General features: G+C 52.3%; 1 protein-coding gene across 1 annotated transcript in view; it reads left to right on the forward strand.

The window, feature by feature from the left end:
- Window positions 1-1027: 1027 nt before the first annotated feature.
- Window positions 1028-18315, forward strand: part of TCERG1L (transcription elongation regulator 1 like) — a 1322664-nt gene continuing 1305376 nt past the window's right edge. The window contains exon 1 of the mRNA XM_078643487.1: window positions 1028-1366. Coding sequence (XP_078499613.1) covers window positions 1109-1366 — 258 coding nt within the window. The 5' untranslated portion in view covers window positions 1028-1108. The remainder of the gene's footprint in view (window positions 1367-18315) is intronic.

Below are 18315 nucleotides of genomic sequence, written 5' to 3' on the forward strand. Positions count from 1 at the left end.
ACAGAGCTTCTTTCTGAGTCCCTGACACCATCTGCGCAGATTCCTTCTAACTGCGACTTTGGAATTTCGTGAAAGTGCGGGTAATACTGCTCCTAAAGTGCTGTGGCACATCCACGTTGCATTAATGGGACAGCGTGGTGGGCATCAGCAATGTGCCTCCTTGGGCATACATTCCAAGTGCCCACACATACTGCAGGCAGGGTTTCTTCTGAAATTGATGGACATTGACGGATTGCACAGTAAAATGTGTTGCATATAAAACTCATCCGACAAGTGCAGTCTGTGAGCCCTGTCTGAATAGCGTTTTGAAATCCCCCACTGCGCCCGGCGGATTTCAAACACTGGTAGAGTTTATGAGTCCATCCTGCTGGAAGGTGGAAATTCAAACACAGCCTGTCAGGACGCAGTGCTAGGCGGTCAGAGGCAGCCTGGCGAGATAATGGTAGTCGTACAGGTAGCGGAGGCGGCTTTACTGTGGTGTTCACGGTCGGGTCTTAGGGCGCTACTTCACCTGTGCAGCACAGCGTCAGTCTGTGAGTGGAAAACATGTATGGCAAAATACGGAGACGCCTGTAAGCAGCGCATCCACAGGCAGGTCGCGTAGACACTGATGGGTGGAGGGAGCCGCTCAACAGTGCTGTGACAGGCAGTTCGGACACAGGGAGACGACAAGCAAGAAAAAAAACTCGGAAGTTCGCGTAGTGTGGGATACCCGACACCACGGCCGTGGAAATTCCCAATAAGTGGAGGAGTCGGTTGATACACGGAAAACGGAGAGGACGCTGCCCCCGGGAGCCTGCAGGACACGCACGGAGATTGGACAGTGTGGGAGCACGAATACTCGAAGCCCCGCAGCCAACAGGCGGGACCGTGGGAGGGGCAGAGGGCGGGGGCTTGCAGCAGGGCAGCCACTGAGTACCGCTGGAGGTTCCCCTCCAGTGCTGCACCGCCTCCGCTGAAGAGCGGCGTGCTGCACTACAGCAGGCAGGGACGGGCATCTCCTGGCAGAGGCTGCCTTGTCCGTCGGAGTCGGTGCAGCGCCCCGAGCCGGACCCGTGCCAGTCCCTGCTGCGCAGTCACCGCCAGCGGCGGGCGCAGAAGATGTAGGATGCTCCCTGTACCGAGATTCAAGCGGCAGCCGGTGTTCTGGCAGATGAACGCAGAAGCGCCTCCCTGGATTTGGATGCTCCCTGCCCCTGCGGGTCTCTTTCGGATAGGTGCCGTGCCCCCGCCCTTCCTGGTCTCCTCTCCGTCTCCTTTCCTGCAAGGGATACCCAGCTGGCAGGTGCCCTGCGACCCCTTCTTGCAGCTGATGCCCGTGCCCTCCGAGCCTGCTGTCCATCAGTACTCTCTGCCCAATGGACAGGTAATCTTCCCTGGACCGCTGTCCGCCGTGGCTTCCTTCTGATGGGGGGACCGTATCAGACAGAGATCAGAGATGCCAGCCCGCGCCTTCTTCATTATTTATGATGTCTGCTGCGAATACCCACTGCATGGAGAGAAGTCTGCTCAGAATCCCGGGGGCGCTGGTCCCAAGAAGTTTTACAGCCAACCTATGTGCCCAGTTCAAACCCACCTTTCATTTTACAGGAGGGTCACACAACGAAAAATCAGACATCCCGTTCCCCATAATTCACTAATCGCCTGCATCATACTTTGCAGGTCATTTAAACCTCATTAACACATCGACACGTATTCCGCCCCATGGGAGGGTGGTCGCCTACACTTGAGATTAGCAGACTAGATGTGCCATACACAGAAATACAGACGTGGGAAACTAGTGAGAATGTCACCACAGTAAACGCTTTTTGATTGGCAGGGTGTAGAGAAACTGTATTGTTTGAATACTTGAGGGAAAAAAATAGAATAGCTGCGTGTGTAAGAATCCAGATCATTTATGAACAAAAACGGAAGTAAATATATCCGCCCTTTTCTGAGTGGTTTGGGGTCATTAAGCTGCGTTGTAAATTGCAGGTTGCGGTTGGTAATTATTGCACTCAAAAGAGGCATCCGTTTTCTGGAACGTGCATTTCGGCTCTCAGACGGGAAAGCTCTCAACAGTATGAAATAATCATGAGGCATGTTTGATCATTCAGTAAAGCACTTCTGGGTTTATTTGTTTATCCATTTGATTATTAGATATGACTCTGTACCCCTCTCTATTCCGCACAGATAAGCACGCAAACATATACTATAATAACCTGAGAGTAAATTTATCTTTTTATATGTTTTCTTTCCTTTTCCTGTTTCGATGATTGCTTTTCAGATGGCATGTGTGGTGTCGTGCCAGGCAGTTGCCACTAGAGGTACTTTATGTCAGCCAGTCATGTTTTTCAGATGTTTAGAAACCTGCAGCATCACAGCGCTTGTCTTTGCAGGCTTGCACCCAGCCGCGCGGCGGGTCTTTCCCAACTGTTTACCAAGTGATTTTGTGCTTAGTAAGGGGCCGAGGGGGGCAATTTTAAAAGGCAATGCCTTAAAAATATCTATACATCACAATAAATAATACAACAGTTTGCGAAACTAACAATTCTAAAATGGGTTTTATAAGTATCTTGACGATTCCTTATTTTTCGAGTTATGATCTGCTTATATACTCACTGGGAGAGCGCTGATTGGCCATCCAAAAGTGACTGATTTCCTTTGAGCAGTTACTTTATTCTGCTTGTTTATTTCCAGGGTTTGACACCAGAACATATTGGCTCCTCCACTTGCCCATTTGTTTCAGTGATACTGAGTGAGCCGTTTTTTCTCCAAGTGCCGTGGTCCCCATATCAGTAAATTCGAAAGCGCCTGAACATGATTTAGTTGACATGAAGCGCTGTTAAAAGCTGTTAAAAAAACACACACGTTTGCGTGGTGGGTGCTTATTCCAGGAACTGTTTAATAAACTCGTTTCCCGTTGCTGACGCTTGGTAGCAGGTATGAATGTCCTGCCAAACACTTAAGCGAGGTATCAATTCATTGACTATGGATAGTTGCTAGTAATAGGTTCCTTTTTCAGAGTCCAGACTTACGTACTTGCAGTCGTCCTGATAGACAAAGCATGTCTTAAACCCGCCTTCAACTACTGGCGCTTGATGATCAGAGCGAGTCGGTTCTAGATGGACAGATGAATGCTGCACAAGGCACAGGGGGGATGCATTGCATGGAATATTGTTGGAGAGAAGTGCAGGTTCATTGAGAAATCCCCCAGCGGGTTTGTTCATTACTCAAACCTGATTTGACAGCCCCCTCCCCTACCAGACTCGGGAAACCCTTCTCAATTTACATACAGATTCCTACCTCAGGATGTCCAAGTGAGATTTCCCACCTGACTAACCGCTGAATTCGCCCCATGAGACCTGAGATTGTGTTCGTCAGCAGTGATTTTTAGGCGAGCTGCTTTGGCACGCGCTCCGTAGATACAGCTCATGAGTAAACACGTTGTGTGCACAAATATATGTGTGTGTGGATAGATAGATAGATAGGTATGTAGGTAGGTAGGTAGATAGATAGATAGATAGATAGATAGATAGATAGATAGATAGATAGATAGATAGATAGATAGATAGATAGATAGATAGATAGATAGATAGATAGATAGATAGATAGATTGATTGATTGTTGCCAATGTAAATTCATTTGGCCCATAAGCTTAAGTTATTTGGAGAAACAAATAAAGGCATATTAACACATTCATTTCTATATTGGAAAGGTAACATTTCAGTTTGTTACCACAATACAGCAACACCGACTTGAGAAAAGCAGTGTACTGTCTGATCGCACATAACAATTTCTGTGCAAAAGGAAATATCCTAGCCAGGAAGCTTTCTCAATGTGGATTTTCCTTACTTTAGAAATATAATCCCATCAACTCTGTTTTTGTTTAAATATATTTAGTGAAAAGTAAATGTACTTGAACAAATGCTATGGTATAAACCATGCATGCAGAAGCGGAGTATAGTATGCTATATATTACCATTGTTGAAGGAGGGCAGGCACATTATGAGTCAATCGAGGCTTTGCCTCTCGGGAGTCATGGCCCCTCCCCACAACACTCAACAGTGGCAATAAATAACCTTTTACACTATTCATATGTGTGTATAGATACATATCTATATAGATACATCTATAAAAGTATTTAAAGGCCTGTTATGGTTCTGTGAATGTAAACCTACAAAAAGCCCTGCAATTCGCCTGTCAATCAATCTGCCTCCCCTCTGATGGACTTGCATGAATCAAGAACATTATGAAAATCAGGAGTAGGCTAATTATGCCGGGCCTCTGCCAAATTCCATGCCTATCCAACCAGTACCAACGGTATTAGTAAATCATAATTATTTACCCCCCTTTCCGTGTCCTCCCTTAGAGTTACATGACACAGCTGCACTGGGTGGAACTTTATAGCTACCTGCCATATTTGGTGTAAATTCATCAAACTGTGCTACATTAACAACCAATCGAGGGCCGGATGTAGGTCGGTCGGTAACGGCCGAAAATCGGTATTTTCGGCCGTTACCGACCGGTATTTACAAAATGGGGGGCCAGATGTAGGTCGGTCGGTAACGGCCGAAAATCGGTATTTTCGGCCGTTACCGACCGGTAAATAACATTTGGTATGTAGGGCCCAGAATTTTACAGATTCGGTAAATTTACCGATCGGTAAATTTACCGAATCTGTAAAATACCAAATCGGTATTCATACCTATTCGGTATTTTTGCTATGTAGGTGGGACTCTTCTGAGTCCCACAACCCTTACCGATTCGGTATTTTACCATCAAATATATTTGATGGTAAAATACCGATTCAGGTGTGCATGCACATGTGTGCATGCACACCTGTGCCATATGACAGGCAGACCTGCCCTTAGGGCAGGTGTGCCTGCCACATGGCCCCCAAATCTTTTTTGGGGGTGCTAGAGGGTGTCAAAGTGACACCCCCTGCACCCATGTCAAAATCTGTATTTACCGATTCGGTAAATACCGACCGGTAATGCCCCATTCATTCCTATGGGCTTCAAAGCCCATAGGAATGAATGGGGCATTACCGGTCGGTATTTACCGAATCGGTAAATACAGATATTTACCGATTCGGTAAAAGGAACATCTGGATGTTCCTACATATCCACCCCTTAGATTTACAGATTTTTAATTACCGAATCGGTGCAATTCGGTAATTAAAAATCGGTAAATCTATTTTACCTACATCGGGGCCTGAATGTTTTATATTGGCATACCAAGAGAAGACAAATCCTTCATAGTTCTTACCAAAGATTGTGCAGATTTGTCACACAGTGCAATTATTAGAAATGTAAGACTCTTTCGTCCTCCCATTTTACTCAGGTCCAGTGATATGTGTTAGTGATTTCATTTCAGCACCACATGCCCTGTCAACTGAAGTAGTCCTGTGATGTAATTCTAGGAATACAGTCATGCTCTTTGCTGAGGATTCCATGAATGATCATTAGAGAGAGAGAAAGTTGGGGGGGATGAGGTTCAATAAATGGGACTGACTTCATTTGCTATCTTTGTGATCCTTGCTCCGAGTCTGTCTAGCCTTCACACTGGTGACGAGGATGGCATCAAAGAAAGAGTTATTTATTTTGCCTTGGGCATGTTGAAGGCAGCTGAACACAATTATTCGGCAATAGAAGAAGGAGGTTTGGGTGCTATTTGTGCAGTTAGAAAGTACAGGAGTTTTCTTTGGGGGTAACACTTTTTTTATTGGGTCAGACCAAACCAGTGAAAGAGATTTTTATGAAAAAATGATTGGATAGCGTTTTTGCTGGTATAATGAAATGGCTAGTGGAATTTCAGGAACATACATTTACAACAGAGTATATACCAGGCAAGTTACATTGTGTGGCAGACTGTTTGTCTAGAATTATAGAAGACAATTCCATATCAAGGGAGGAAAGCATGGACGAAGATGTGTGGTTAGAAGAGAGTGTATGTTTGATAAACCAAGTACTTATACCTAAAGGGGATTGGGAAAGCAAAATGTCACATTATTTTCTATCGTGTAAATGCAAAAAACATTTTGAGTGATGGGTGGATGGAAAATAAATTATTTGAGAAGTATTACAACCGTACTTTGACGTTAGAGATTCATTTTATTGCAGAGATAACTTAATATTCCGGGGTACCATGTTGGTGGTCCCTACAAAATTCAGGAGAGAAGTGTTGGATATTGCTCATGAAGGTCATTTTGGCATCTATAAAGCTAAGGAGCATATTCATACCAACTTTTGGTGGCCTTGTGAAATTTGGAGGTGAAAAGATTCTTTTACACTTGTTCTGAATGTCTGGCCAATGACAAAATGTTGAAAACCAGTGGTCCTCCTATGGTTTGTAGAGAACGTCTGAGTGGTTCTTGGGAGGATATGTCTTTTGCGCTAGTAAGATGTTTGAGGTGAAAAAATAGTTTTCTGTTTTTAATTTCAAAGTATGTTTATTGAATTTTTCAGAACAGAAAAAGAAAGGCATGGCATAGCTAAGCACAATCAACAAGCAGGTTAAGCGAGCGAGACAGACAGACACGTCTTCTCTTAATAAGCGTTAGATGAGCAGGGTGAGCATGCTCAGATGTAAAGGTAGTGCCCGGAGGTCGAAAGACGCCCCTAGTCGGGGCAACAAGTAAACAAGCCAGCCTTAAGAACCCACCCCCCCCTAACACCCCAAAACAACACCCCCCCACCCCACCAGTACGCCAGTCTTCCATAGCAGTCCTGTGAGGTATTGCAAGACTAAATGTATCAGGGTGCCTCTGTTTGCGTTCGGTCTATCATGCAGTCCGTAAGTCGTAGGATACGAAGGTACTTCGGGCAGGTGATTTCGTGGAATTCCCTGGAGAGCAACGCTAGGAGTGGCTGCCAAGTGGTGCGGAATGCGTCAGTAGTATGTGTTAGTGTGGCCTGAATCCGTTCCATGCCCAAGGTGAACCATAGCTTGTGTAACCAGCCAGTGTGGGTGGGTGGGGTAGTAGAGCCCCATAGCGACAAGATGTGTTGCGACGCTGCCTGCATGGCGATGCCCATTTGTTTGCCGCGAGCTGATCGTAGGGGGAATGTAAGTGCGTTTGGAAGTCCTAGGAGTGCGTATGCTGGGAAACGTGGGATCTCAGTATCGAATGTGAAGTCAATATCGTCCAGGACGACCCTCCAATACTCCTGCAAGGCGGGACAGTCCCATAGGAGGTGAGTCAGTGTACCCCGGCTGCCACATCCTCTCCAACACAGCGCGCTACGGGTCGGGTTGCTTTGGTTGAGTCTCGCTGGGGTAAGGTGCCAATATATAGCCAATTTTATCGCCGATTCCCTGGCTTTGGTGTTGCGGGTAGTGTGGGCGGCCCTGTAATATATGTGGTTCCATTCGATCGTGGAAAGAGGTCTTCCGAGTTCCGCTTCCCAGCGCCGCTGCCCAGCGGTCTTAGCAGGGTCGGCAGTAGGGGAGAGCATCCGATAGAGATCTGAGATAAGATGTTTATCGGAGTCTTTGGACACAAGCCAGCGTTCGAACGGCGTCATTTGCCGGCCCACCAGAGGGGCAACGTCCGGGCTCAAGAGCCAGTGGCGGATCTGGAAATATTGATACATGTGAGGATTGTCCATTCCATAGTCTCGCGAGAGCTCGGCGAGAGGAAGGAATCCCTCCGTGTCAAAGAGGTGCCCGGCCGATCGGCACGGTGTATCACGCCATTGCAAGAAAGCTCGAGTGTCCGTGCCGGGTGGGAATGCGGGGTTGTCAAAGAGTGGAGTAAGTGGGGACGGGAAGGTCGTGAGGCCCCGTTTGACCGCCACCATGTCCCAGGTCGCCATAGTGGTCCGAGTAATAGGGGAACGGAGGAGATATCGCGGCCTATGCCGGCGAGCAAGGAACGGTATCTTCCACAGGGAGGTCTGTGCCATGGCTCTGTCCTGAAAGAGCCATCTCTTCTCCGATTCGGGCCGGTACCATTCCACCAGATACCGAAGTTGCGAGGCCTGGAAATACTGCAGCAAGTTTGGGATCCCGAGGCCGCCCTCGTCCACGGTCCTGTGCGCCACTTGACGATGTAGTCTGGCGCGTTTCCCCTCCCACACAAATTGGTGAAGAGCATGTTGGAGGTCAGCTAGCGTCCCCATTGGCGGTGACACCGGGAGGGTCTGAAAGATGTATAGTATTTTGGGTAGGACCGACATCTTTACCGCCGCGATCCTCCCAAGTAAGGAGAGGGGTTGCTTCGACCAACGCGCGAGGTCAGCCCGGATTTGGGATGATAAGGTAGAGTAGTTGTGAGTAACCGTCGAGACCGTGGAGGAGGTCAGAGTAATCCCCAGGTATGGCAGACGGGTGGTGGACCGCAGTTGGCAACCGAAGGTGGCCGGTGGGCTGTTGGAAAGAGCATGGCTGCCAAGGGGTAGTATCAGGGATTTCCCCTGGTTGACCTTGAAACCCGACACCCTGCCGAATTGGTCCAGCTCCGTCAAAAGTGCTGGTATGGAGCTAGAGGGACGGTTCAACGCGGCGATTATGTCGTCCGCGTACAATCCCACCACGTGGGATTCGTTGCCGAAAGACATTCCTAAAATGTGGGGATTATCGCGGATCTTCTGCGCCAAGGGCTCTATGTATAGGGCAAATAGGAGTGGTGAGAGGGGACAGCCCTGGCGAGTTCCCCTCTGTATCTCGAAAGGGTCGGACTTGAGGCCGCCCAGCCGGACACGGGCCAAGGGACGGTAGTAGCAGCTCGCGATCCAGGCCTGGAACCGGTCGCCCAGGCGGTAGCGTTGCAGCACAGCCTGCAGGTAGGTCCAATCGACACGGTCGAAAGCCTTCTCCGCATCGATGGCTACCAGGGCAGAGTCGGAGACCTGAAAATGAGCTTTGTCCACGAGGTGCAGGAGTCTTTTAGTATTGTCACTGCACTGGCGGTTCGGGACAAAGCCCGATTGGTCCGGTTCGAGGATGCCCGGGAGGCAGGGGCCTAAGCGAGCCGCCAGTACCCCCGTGAACAGCTTCAGATCCAGATTGAGTAAGGAGATGGGGCGGAATGCGGAGCAGTGCGTTGGGGGCTTGCCCGGTTTAGGCAGGACCACAATGTCGGCTGCAAGCATATCGGGCGGGATGGAGCTTGGCCCTTCAAAGGAATTAAAGAGCCTGGCGAGGATAGGCGCTAAGACATGGCCGAAGGACTTATAAAAGCCCGACGAGAAACCGTCAGGGCCCGGGGATTTAAGCGGACGGAGGCGTGCAATGGCAGCGAGGATCTCGTCGGGGCGAATGGGGGCATCAAGGGTTTCCACGCTCGTTGAACATAACGGCGTGATGTTGGCCGTTTGCAAGTAAGCGTCAATGGCTGTCGGCGACGCCGTATCTGTGCTATACAAAGAGGCGTAGTAGGAGCGAAAGGCCGAGGCAATTTGTGCGTCCTCAGTAACTGCCTCGCCGGCATCGTCTAGCAGCGTCGTGATTTTGGAGCGTTGGAGTTTGGCCTTCAAGGCACTGGCCAGGAGCCGGCCGGTGCGGTTGCCCCCCACGTAGTACGTGTGGCGGAGGCGAAGAGCAGCAAATTCTGCCCTGTCGGTATCGAGGCTAGCTAGCTGAGCCCTGGCGGCCTTAAGTTGGCGCCAAATTCTCGGGGCTCCGGTACGGCTGTGAGCTCTCTCCAGCTCCGCAACTTTGTCGGAGAGGTCGCCCCTCTTTTCTTTGCGAAGTGCGGCGTCTGCAGCTGATAACGCTATCAGCTCCCCTCTAACGACAGCTTTCAAAGCTCCCCATAAGGACGACATCGACACCTCAGGGGTATCATTGGTGGCCAGGTAATCCGAGATGCACTTATGAAGTTGGCGGGTGACCGCCGGTTTTTGTAAGAGGGTTTCGTTAAGTCTCCACGACCCCGGAGTGCGTGGCGTGCAGGGTACTTGAAGCGTCAGTTCCACTGCCTGATGGTCGGAGAGGGCAGCCGGGACAATCTCCACTGTGGTGATGTGCGGAATGAGGGTCGATGAGCCCAAGAAGTGGTCTATACGGGCGTAGGTGTGGTGTACGTCTGAGTAGAATGTGTACTGCGTTGCAAGCGGGTGAGCGTGCCTCCAAAGGTCTGAGATGTCCCTATCATGCAGCCAAGTAGTGCCGTTCTGCGAAATCGCCCCCGTGTCTCCGTAACGGTGCCCCGACCTATCCTTGGCCGTGTCCATGACGAGGTTAAGGTCCCCCCCTAGAAGCATGTAGGTGTGAGGTGTCTGAAGCGTTTCTGAGATTGCGGAAAGCAAGAAGGGTTCCTGACCGGTATTGGGAGAGTATATGGAGCCTATTGCGTATGTGGTGTTGCCAATCTGGAAAGCGTGGGCTAGAAGGCGTCCCCTGATTTCTCCTATTTTAGCCCCTACCTTGCCTTTAAAGCGCCGTGAAATGAGCAGAGCCACCCCAGCTTTCTTCGACGTGAGAGAGGAGAATAGTTGCTGTGGGAAAGCGCGGGAGCGCAGCCGGTGCCAATCCTTGGCCAAGAGGTGGGTTTCCTGCAGCAGGCAGATGTCGGCTGCTGAGTTCTCTAGGTAGGAGAGGACAGCCCTGCGCTTAATCGGGTTATTGAGTCCCTTGACATTAAGGGACAGGATTTTGAGCGTGTCAGCCATCACCGGGGTACGTAGTGGTGAACGGGCTCAACTCCGCAAAACGCTGCGCAGCAGTGGAGAACGTGGGCAAACCCTGGTGTGTGTAAAGATCCCCTGGCGTACTGGTCCCCACCCCCCACGGTGTACTGGTCCCCCCCAACAGTTCCCCCCCCCCCGTGGCCACCCTAACCCCAACAGAGTGGACCCCCCTAACCCCCTGCAAGTGCCGAACCCCCCTTCCCCAACTTCCCCATCCCCCCCCATAACCTCCCCCCCAACGAAAACCAGTAAAAGTCTCGGGCCTAGTCGTGCAGGGCACAGGTCCGTAGAAAGTCAAAGAAAGGGGTACCGTGGTTGCAGCCCAATCAGAGGCTCCCCGACCCAAACCCCCGTCAAACTGCGTTCAAATGAGATATCACCCCCAAGCTGGGCAAGGTCCATAAGGGCAATAGTCTACTGGTCGGGTGCCGTGTTGTCCGCCACTTCCTGTATTGCAGCTTCTCGTTCCTGAGCGACCGTGATAGGGTCTGGCTTTGGGACGGATCTCGGCGCTCTCCTCCTGCGGACCGTCTGCCAGCCGTCAGCCGCTGGGCGAGGTGGGTCTCCCTGCGACCGGGACGGAGAGGCGTCTCTGGAGGTGGTGCCGTCCGGTATGTCAATCCCAAGCAGGGAGCAGGTGTCGCGGAGCGATTTAAGCTGGTGAAGGGATCCGTTCCACTTGAAGATCAGACGGAACGGGTGGCCCCAGGAGTAGGGTACCCCGGCCTCCCTCAGGAAGTTCGTCGCAGGCCTGAAGGATTTGCGTTTCAGCAGGGTGATATTAGAGAGATCCTGAAAAAGGGCCACTGGGTCAGCGCGAAACGTGATGGGTTGTGCTTTCCTGGCCTCTCTAAGGATGCGTTCCTTCAGGGGAAAGTCCGGTAGGAACGCGAGGATGTCCGGAGGTGGTGCTGGCGCCCTGCGTGCCATGCCCACCCTGTGCGCTCTGTCGATGCGAATTTCGAAGTCGCTCGCCTCCCCCAGAATGTGTCTAAATAGGTCCTGTAGGTAGGTGGCCACACTGTCCTTTTCAGCGTTCAACGGGACCCCCCTGACCCTTATGTTATTCCGCCTGGAGCGGTTCTCCAAGTCTTCAGAGTGCGACTGTAAGTCCACTTGCTGATCCTGAAGTCGTAGGATTTCCTGCTGAAGTCGCTCCACCTCCCCACTGCGGGACCGATCCGCCTCCTCCAGCGAGGCCACACGCTCACCCAGGCCGTCGATGTCGTGACGGAGTTCGCGATGTTCCCCGGCCATGTCCTGTTTCAGAGTCTGGAAGTCTTCACGCAGTGTATTGAAAAGGGAGGCCAGGAAGGCTTTCGTTATCGGAGCAGAGTCTTCATCCTGTGGCTGAGGGCTCGCGGGGGGCCTCGGGGATGGCTGTGGTTGGGTTTTGTCACCTTTCGACGTCGCTCTATGCATGAGTTCCACCACGTTCCGGTTCCCCTTGCGATTAGAGTGCGTCATTGTGTCCGGTGCAGGGCGGCAGGCCAGCCGGCAAAGAGACTAACTGTGATGAGTGGTGAGCAAACCAGAGCTGTCCCGTGAGATGGCGAGGAGTGGCGACCCAAGAGGAGGCGTCTTGGGGGTGGCCGGAGGAAGAGTCTCTCGTGTGGCGCCGCAGGGGTGGCGCTCAGGACGCGATGTAGCCGGTGAGACGATGGGGGTAGAGGCGACCAGGCCAGCCGGGCTGGGGACACTGCGCCTCGTTGAGCAAGGGTACGCCTGAGTGAGGAAGAGCTACGCTGGCCTATGAAGAGTGCTGTGACACCAGGCTGAAGAGCAGCGCCTCGGAAGCAGTCGAAGGCTGCGAAGACGTCCACAGACGGGCTGATCGACCAGGCGGGGGAGCCGGTGGGTAGCAGGCAGCAGGCAGTCGGGAGGAGGTCTGCAATGACGGTTCCAGCAAACGGAGGCTCAGGCCAGTGTCCAGCAGGGGAGTGACACCGACCCCCGCAGGCGAGGGACCCCCAGCAGAGAGTACAGGGACCCAGGGGAGGGGAAGCAAGTGGTAGTCCAGGACGCAGGGCGCCTCTCACCTCATCCCCCACGTCCTAGGGGTCGTTTCCAATGCGGGGGTGCACTGCTGTGTGGTTCCTCGCGTTGGTGGCGGGTCCCTTCTCCGAGAAGTCGGGGGGACGGGGGGGTTCCGGGTCCCCTCCAGTAGCGGGCCGATGCCGCTAGTGAGATGTCCGCTGTGGGTGGAGTGGCGGTCGGAGATCCCCCCGACCCCCGGGCAGGCCCACGCCGGGGTCTAAAGTTGCAGGAGGCGTCCGGTGGGGTTTGCTGTGCCCGGAGGGGCCGTAGAAGCAGGCCGCAGTTCCGGTGGTAGTCCTCCGCCGATGATCGGGGATGCGGGGGAAACTCCGGCGAGGGGTGGGGGGCGAGAGCGCCCGGTGCAGGGCGCCGTCGAGTCAGGCCGCGCCGTCACCCCAGAGGCCCATACATGGCCTCAGAATGTCTGGGTTATACCGGACCGGATTTAGCGGGCCATGCCAAAAGAAGTTCTCACCGTGCAGCAGGAGATGTGTATAGCAGGAAGATCAGCGCGGGCTCAGTGAGAGCACGCAGGCCACAGGCGGAGGGGTAGCGCCGCGGTTGTCAGCAGGAGGGAGGCGTCTCAGTCCGGATAGTGGCGCCCGAGCCCCAGGCGTGGGGAAGTCCACAGATGTCCCAGGCGATGGAGCGGGGTGCCTCAGTGGGCGGTGGGTAGCGGGCAGCCGGTACCACGTTGGTGGCCAGAGTTAGTAGCCCCGGTGGGCGAAGGTTCGGTTAAGTTCCTGGTAGGCCCGCGCCGGGGCCCACAGCAGCCGAGGGCTACCCAGCAGGGTGTGCAGTGTCCGGGGGGAGGGTCAGTCGTTCCCAACCTCCCGCCGCAATCCGCAGGGCGCACCTCACCTTTCTCTGCAGCGTGCTCTCCCAGACTGCCGTCCGTTATAGAGGCTGCCGTCGCGGCATGGAGCCGCAGCGAGGGGGTAATCCCACGTCGTCAGTGCGCTTCCCCTGCTGGCGGCTGAAGGGGGGAGAAGGCAGACGACGCCCCGCTCGGTGCTCGCCGTAGTAGGTCCAGTGGGCAGGGTCCCTTCCGACCGCCTGGTAGGCCCACGCCGGGGCCTAGAGTGGTTGGGGGCCCTCCGGTGGGGCGTGCAGTGTCAGGGAGGGTCAGGACAAGCAGTTCTCTTCGTGGGTGCGTCTCTCCTGCCAGTGGCCGGGGGGGAGGGGAGTCTCCGGCAGATCGCGGGAGACGGGCAGTCAGTGCTCCACCCGATGTAGGCCACTGCTGGTCTGGTGGTTCAGTTCCCGTGCGGCCGCCCGGCAGGCCCACGCCGGGGCCTAGAGTGACCAGGGGCTCTCCTGCGGGACGCCCAGGGTCCTGAAGGGTCGGAGCTCGCAGTCCCCTTCGCTAGTGCACCGCCCCCGCTGGCAGCTGAGGGGGTGGGAAAGTTCCGGCGGATCGCGTGAGGCGGGTAGTCAGTGCCCCGCCTGATGCAGGCCGCTGCCGATCTGGTGATCTGAGTCCCGCTCGGCCGCCTAGTAGGCCCACGCCGGGGCCTGGAGTTGCTGGGGACTCTCCGGCGGGGCGTTCTGTGTCCGGAGGGGTCGGGACGCACAGCTCTCTTCGGCCATCCGCTGCCGACCGCAGGACCTGCCCCACTGTGCTTCGCTGTGCGCCCCTACGGTGCCCCGGTCTCAGCGCTGACAGCCGCTGTGGCGTGGAGTTGCGGCGGAAGGGCTCAAACCTTCGTCGCCATTACGCTTTTCCCGCCGGCAGCTGAAAAAGCGGGGTATAGGCGGTCTCCGACTCAGAGAGACCCGATCGGAGGTTCCTCAAGTAAGCAGGGTGATTAGGAGCTAGATTTGGGCAGGTTTACAAGGGGGTGTCAGCTGGTGATAACTTGGAATGGGGCACAGGGCCGGGGAGCCTCGCGATCCACGTCCTCTCAAGCTGCCATCTTGGCCACGCCCCCCCGTTTTCTGTTTTTAATTGTTGCTAGACATGTTTTCAAGATGGCCAGAAGTTACCTGTGTGAGGGATATCACCTCTATAACTGTTTTACAATTTCTTGAGGAGCTTTTTGAAGTGAAGATTTTCCCAAAAAATGTTAACTGATCATCAGGTGTGATCTTGTTCAAGAGAGATGGAGAGTTTTTTTGAGATCTGTGGAATTATCCGTAAAACAATGTACTTTGTACCACCAGAGACCAATGGCAAGGTAGAATGCTTTAATCGCACACTGAAAGAGAGTATACAACGAGCCAAGGTTGATCATGTAGGTTGAAGGAGAGAGACTGGTTGTTTACAGATTGCCAAAATATACAACAACCAACAAAACACCTTTTGAACTCTTTAGGGTTAGAAAACGACTTAACAGGTTGTTTCTGGGTTGGATGTACTGGAGTCAACTGAGGATTTTGGGAGGTTGAGAGTGAATGAGTCTTTATCTGGTAGAAAAAAAATGTTTGATGTGACTAAGAAAGTCAAATCAGTTAAATGTCAAGTTGTCAATTTAGTCAAAATGTATGCACTTGTTGGTACCTGTGAAAACTCTTAGTTTACAGAACCTAGAGAAATTGTTACACTATTCGGCAATGCCATCAAGGCAAATGTCAGTAGAATTTGATGATTTAACACAAAATGTGGCGGAGGGATTTATCTCTCCACAATAACTTAAGTTCTCCTTGAAAGTATCAAAGCTTTTGTGGTAACAAAATAACTGTTATAAACACCTTCATATTTGTCTGATTATGAAACTTATTTTTGCTTTTCTTGTCATACTTGCATATTCCATTTGAATGTACTGATGTTACTTGTGGACAAGAGTATATTTAATTATTTTTTATTAGAGGGAAGTAGTGTGGCATTTAATACTGTTTTACTCTCAGCACTGTATGCCCTGTCATCTGAAGTAATCCTATGTTGTCATTCTTGGAGAGAGTTGCTGAATGAGGTTTAGTTAATGGGACGTGCCTCATTTGTGTCTCACATGATCCTTATTCCATGGCTGCTCTAGCCTTCACAGCCTCCATTTGATGGCAAACAATGAAAAATACAAGGAAAAGGCTAAATGTACTGGGTATCTGCTACATTACATGCTGTTACATCAAATGGCGTCAAATTTATTAGGGAATCAAAAATATTTTTGAACCCTTTCTTTAATTTTACCCCAATTGTATCTTTAGGAAACCTGAAGTACCTGCACTAGGAGAAACTAGTAAACTACTTCACACATTTGATGCATATTTTTCAAACAGTGCCAAGATAATGTTATAAACAACTGACATGTTTAGACCCTCACAATGGATTGGCACAAACATTGACATACCAATAGAAATCTAATCCTTCCAAGCCTATGCTAAATTTTGTGATAATCCATCACTGAGCGCTGCATTAATAGCCAATGAGCAGTTTTTGCACCCCCGCCGCATGTTACCGTGACCCCACCTTGATGGATCTGCACACATTTGAACACTTACATAAAAATCTCTACATTCTAAGGGGCCCATTAGGATGGCGGGCGGACTTTGTCCACCCACCATCCCGATGTAAAATGGGACCGCCCGCCCAAAGGGCGGCGGTCCCGTGGGGGCCATTAGGATGCATCCCCGCCACACTGGCGGGTGCATCCCGCATTTTTATAGCACCATCCGCCGCAATGCTAAAAAGGCACGTCGCGCACTTCAATGCACAACGTGACAGGCACCGTGTGGTGCCTGCCACGTTGTACATTGAAGTGCATGGGGGTACCATAGGTAACCCCCATGTGCGCCCCCCACCTCCCAGAGTCCCTGGGGGCCCGCAACAGGCCCCTGCAGGAGATTCCCACATGCCTTTCCCACCATGGAAAAGCATTTTCCCGCCCACATCCTAATATGGATGGCGGTGTCTAACAGACATCGCCACCATATGGAACCGTTTTCCGCCCGGTCGACATGTCAACCGGGCGAAAAAGCGGCAGACGGTCTTTCCATCCGCCACGGTCCCCCCGCCATAGTAATGTGGCGGGGGGAATTGTGTGGCGGGCGGAGAAGGATGTCGGGCAGATCGCCACCTCCCACATGGCGGTGGCGATCCGCCCAACATCCTAATGGGGCACTAAGTGTCTGTCAAATTTCATGCCTGTTGTTAGGATTGGGGGTCTCTGGTTGGCGCAAGTATGCACTTGTGACAAGCAGGGACCCTCTCCTCTAAGTCAGGGCGAAGGATGACCCCTTAGAATTACCCTTGCTCACCCTCTAGGTGCGTGGCGTGAGCAGCCAAGGCTATTCTTCAGGCGTTATTCAGTTAAGCATTTGTAACAACACACACAGTAAAATATACCAATCCCCCAACAAATGGACACCAGGCTGAGAATATATAAAAATACGCTCCTTTATGTAAAAATATATATATATCAGTACAGACTTATCACAAGACCAATAACGTTTTAGATTAGGCCACAGATTGTAAATAGGCAAAGCTTTTTCTTCGGTTACTGAGTTCAAAGATGGATTTCTTTGTTGTCACTTCTCGACAGTTCTCTTTGTCACAGTTATGTCCCCAATGGTTCTCTTCCCAAGTACGGGGGATTTTAGATCAGTCCTGGGCCTCCGGAGCGCTTTCCAGCGCCTCCCTCGCTCTCTCCGAGGAAACTGACCCGGACCCTACCGCGGCTCACGCATCGGGCGTGGGTACGCCTTCGCGGCGTACACTTCACCAGGGAGAAGGGAAGCGTACCGTTGCGGGTCTCGGCCGTGCGGCGCCCAGGCCCCTCTTGACCAGGTAAGTGCCCTGGTCGCCCTCTCACCTGCGGAGCGTTGCTAGCCGGGAGGCAGGTGGCGAGGAGGGCCGGTGCACTAAGGTGAGAGCGCTCACTCGTACTCACGGTTCAGCCGAGGCGGGTGCGTCCGGTGCAATGAAGGGGAAATAACAATGTTGCGGGCCCCTAGCCCGGTGTGGAGCTCACGGAGACTTCTTTCTTTGCGGGGTTGGGCCGAGTCGGGCACGGGCAGCGCGACTCGGTCTGGGTAGTACTTTGGGATCCCTTCTGGAAGCGGAGGATCTCCGGGGGGTGACGCGCAGCACGGGGGCCCTTAGTACTGACGGTACAGCGGGTTCTCCGTTCTCGGAAGCTTGTTTCTGGTCCAGGGAAGGCATGGCTTGGCAGTTCGGGCAGGACTGTTCCCATGAGGCACAGCGTCAGACTGATTTGCATATGGCCATGTCTGAACTGGGGTGGCAGAGTGGGCTAAAGAACAGTGATGGATTAAACCCAGATCTGTTGACTGGGTGTGAGTGTTTCATTGTTTCAGATGCTCCGTCCATCACCGCCCCCTTTTGTACCACTTTGTTCGCCATAAGTTGGCAGGGTATGCTCAGACGTGAGTCCCTTGCTCACTTTGCCACTGGATTCAAGCAAGCCGGGCTGAAGACGGCTGAAATGGTAGAAACCGGTCCTCGGAAGCTTGTTTCCGGTCCAGGGAAGGCATGGCTTGGCAGTTCGGGCTGGACTGTTCCCATGAGGCACAGGGTCAGACTGATTTGCATATGGCCATGTCTGAACTGGGGTGGCAGAGTGAGCTAAAGAACGGTGATGGATTAAACCCAGATCTGTTGACTGGGTGTGAGTGTTTGATTGGTTCACCAACCCCTTTTGTACCACTGTGATCCATCAACTACACATTTACAACTGTCACTGTGATTTATATATATATATATATA

The sequence above is a fragment of the Lissotriton helveticus genome, chromosome 5_1, assembly GCF_964261635.1.
Source record: "Lissotriton helveticus chromosome 5_1, aLisHel1.1, whole genome shotgun sequence".
NCBI classification, from domain to species: domain Eukaryota; kingdom Metazoa; phylum Chordata; class Amphibia; order Caudata; family Salamandridae; genus Lissotriton; species Lissotriton helveticus.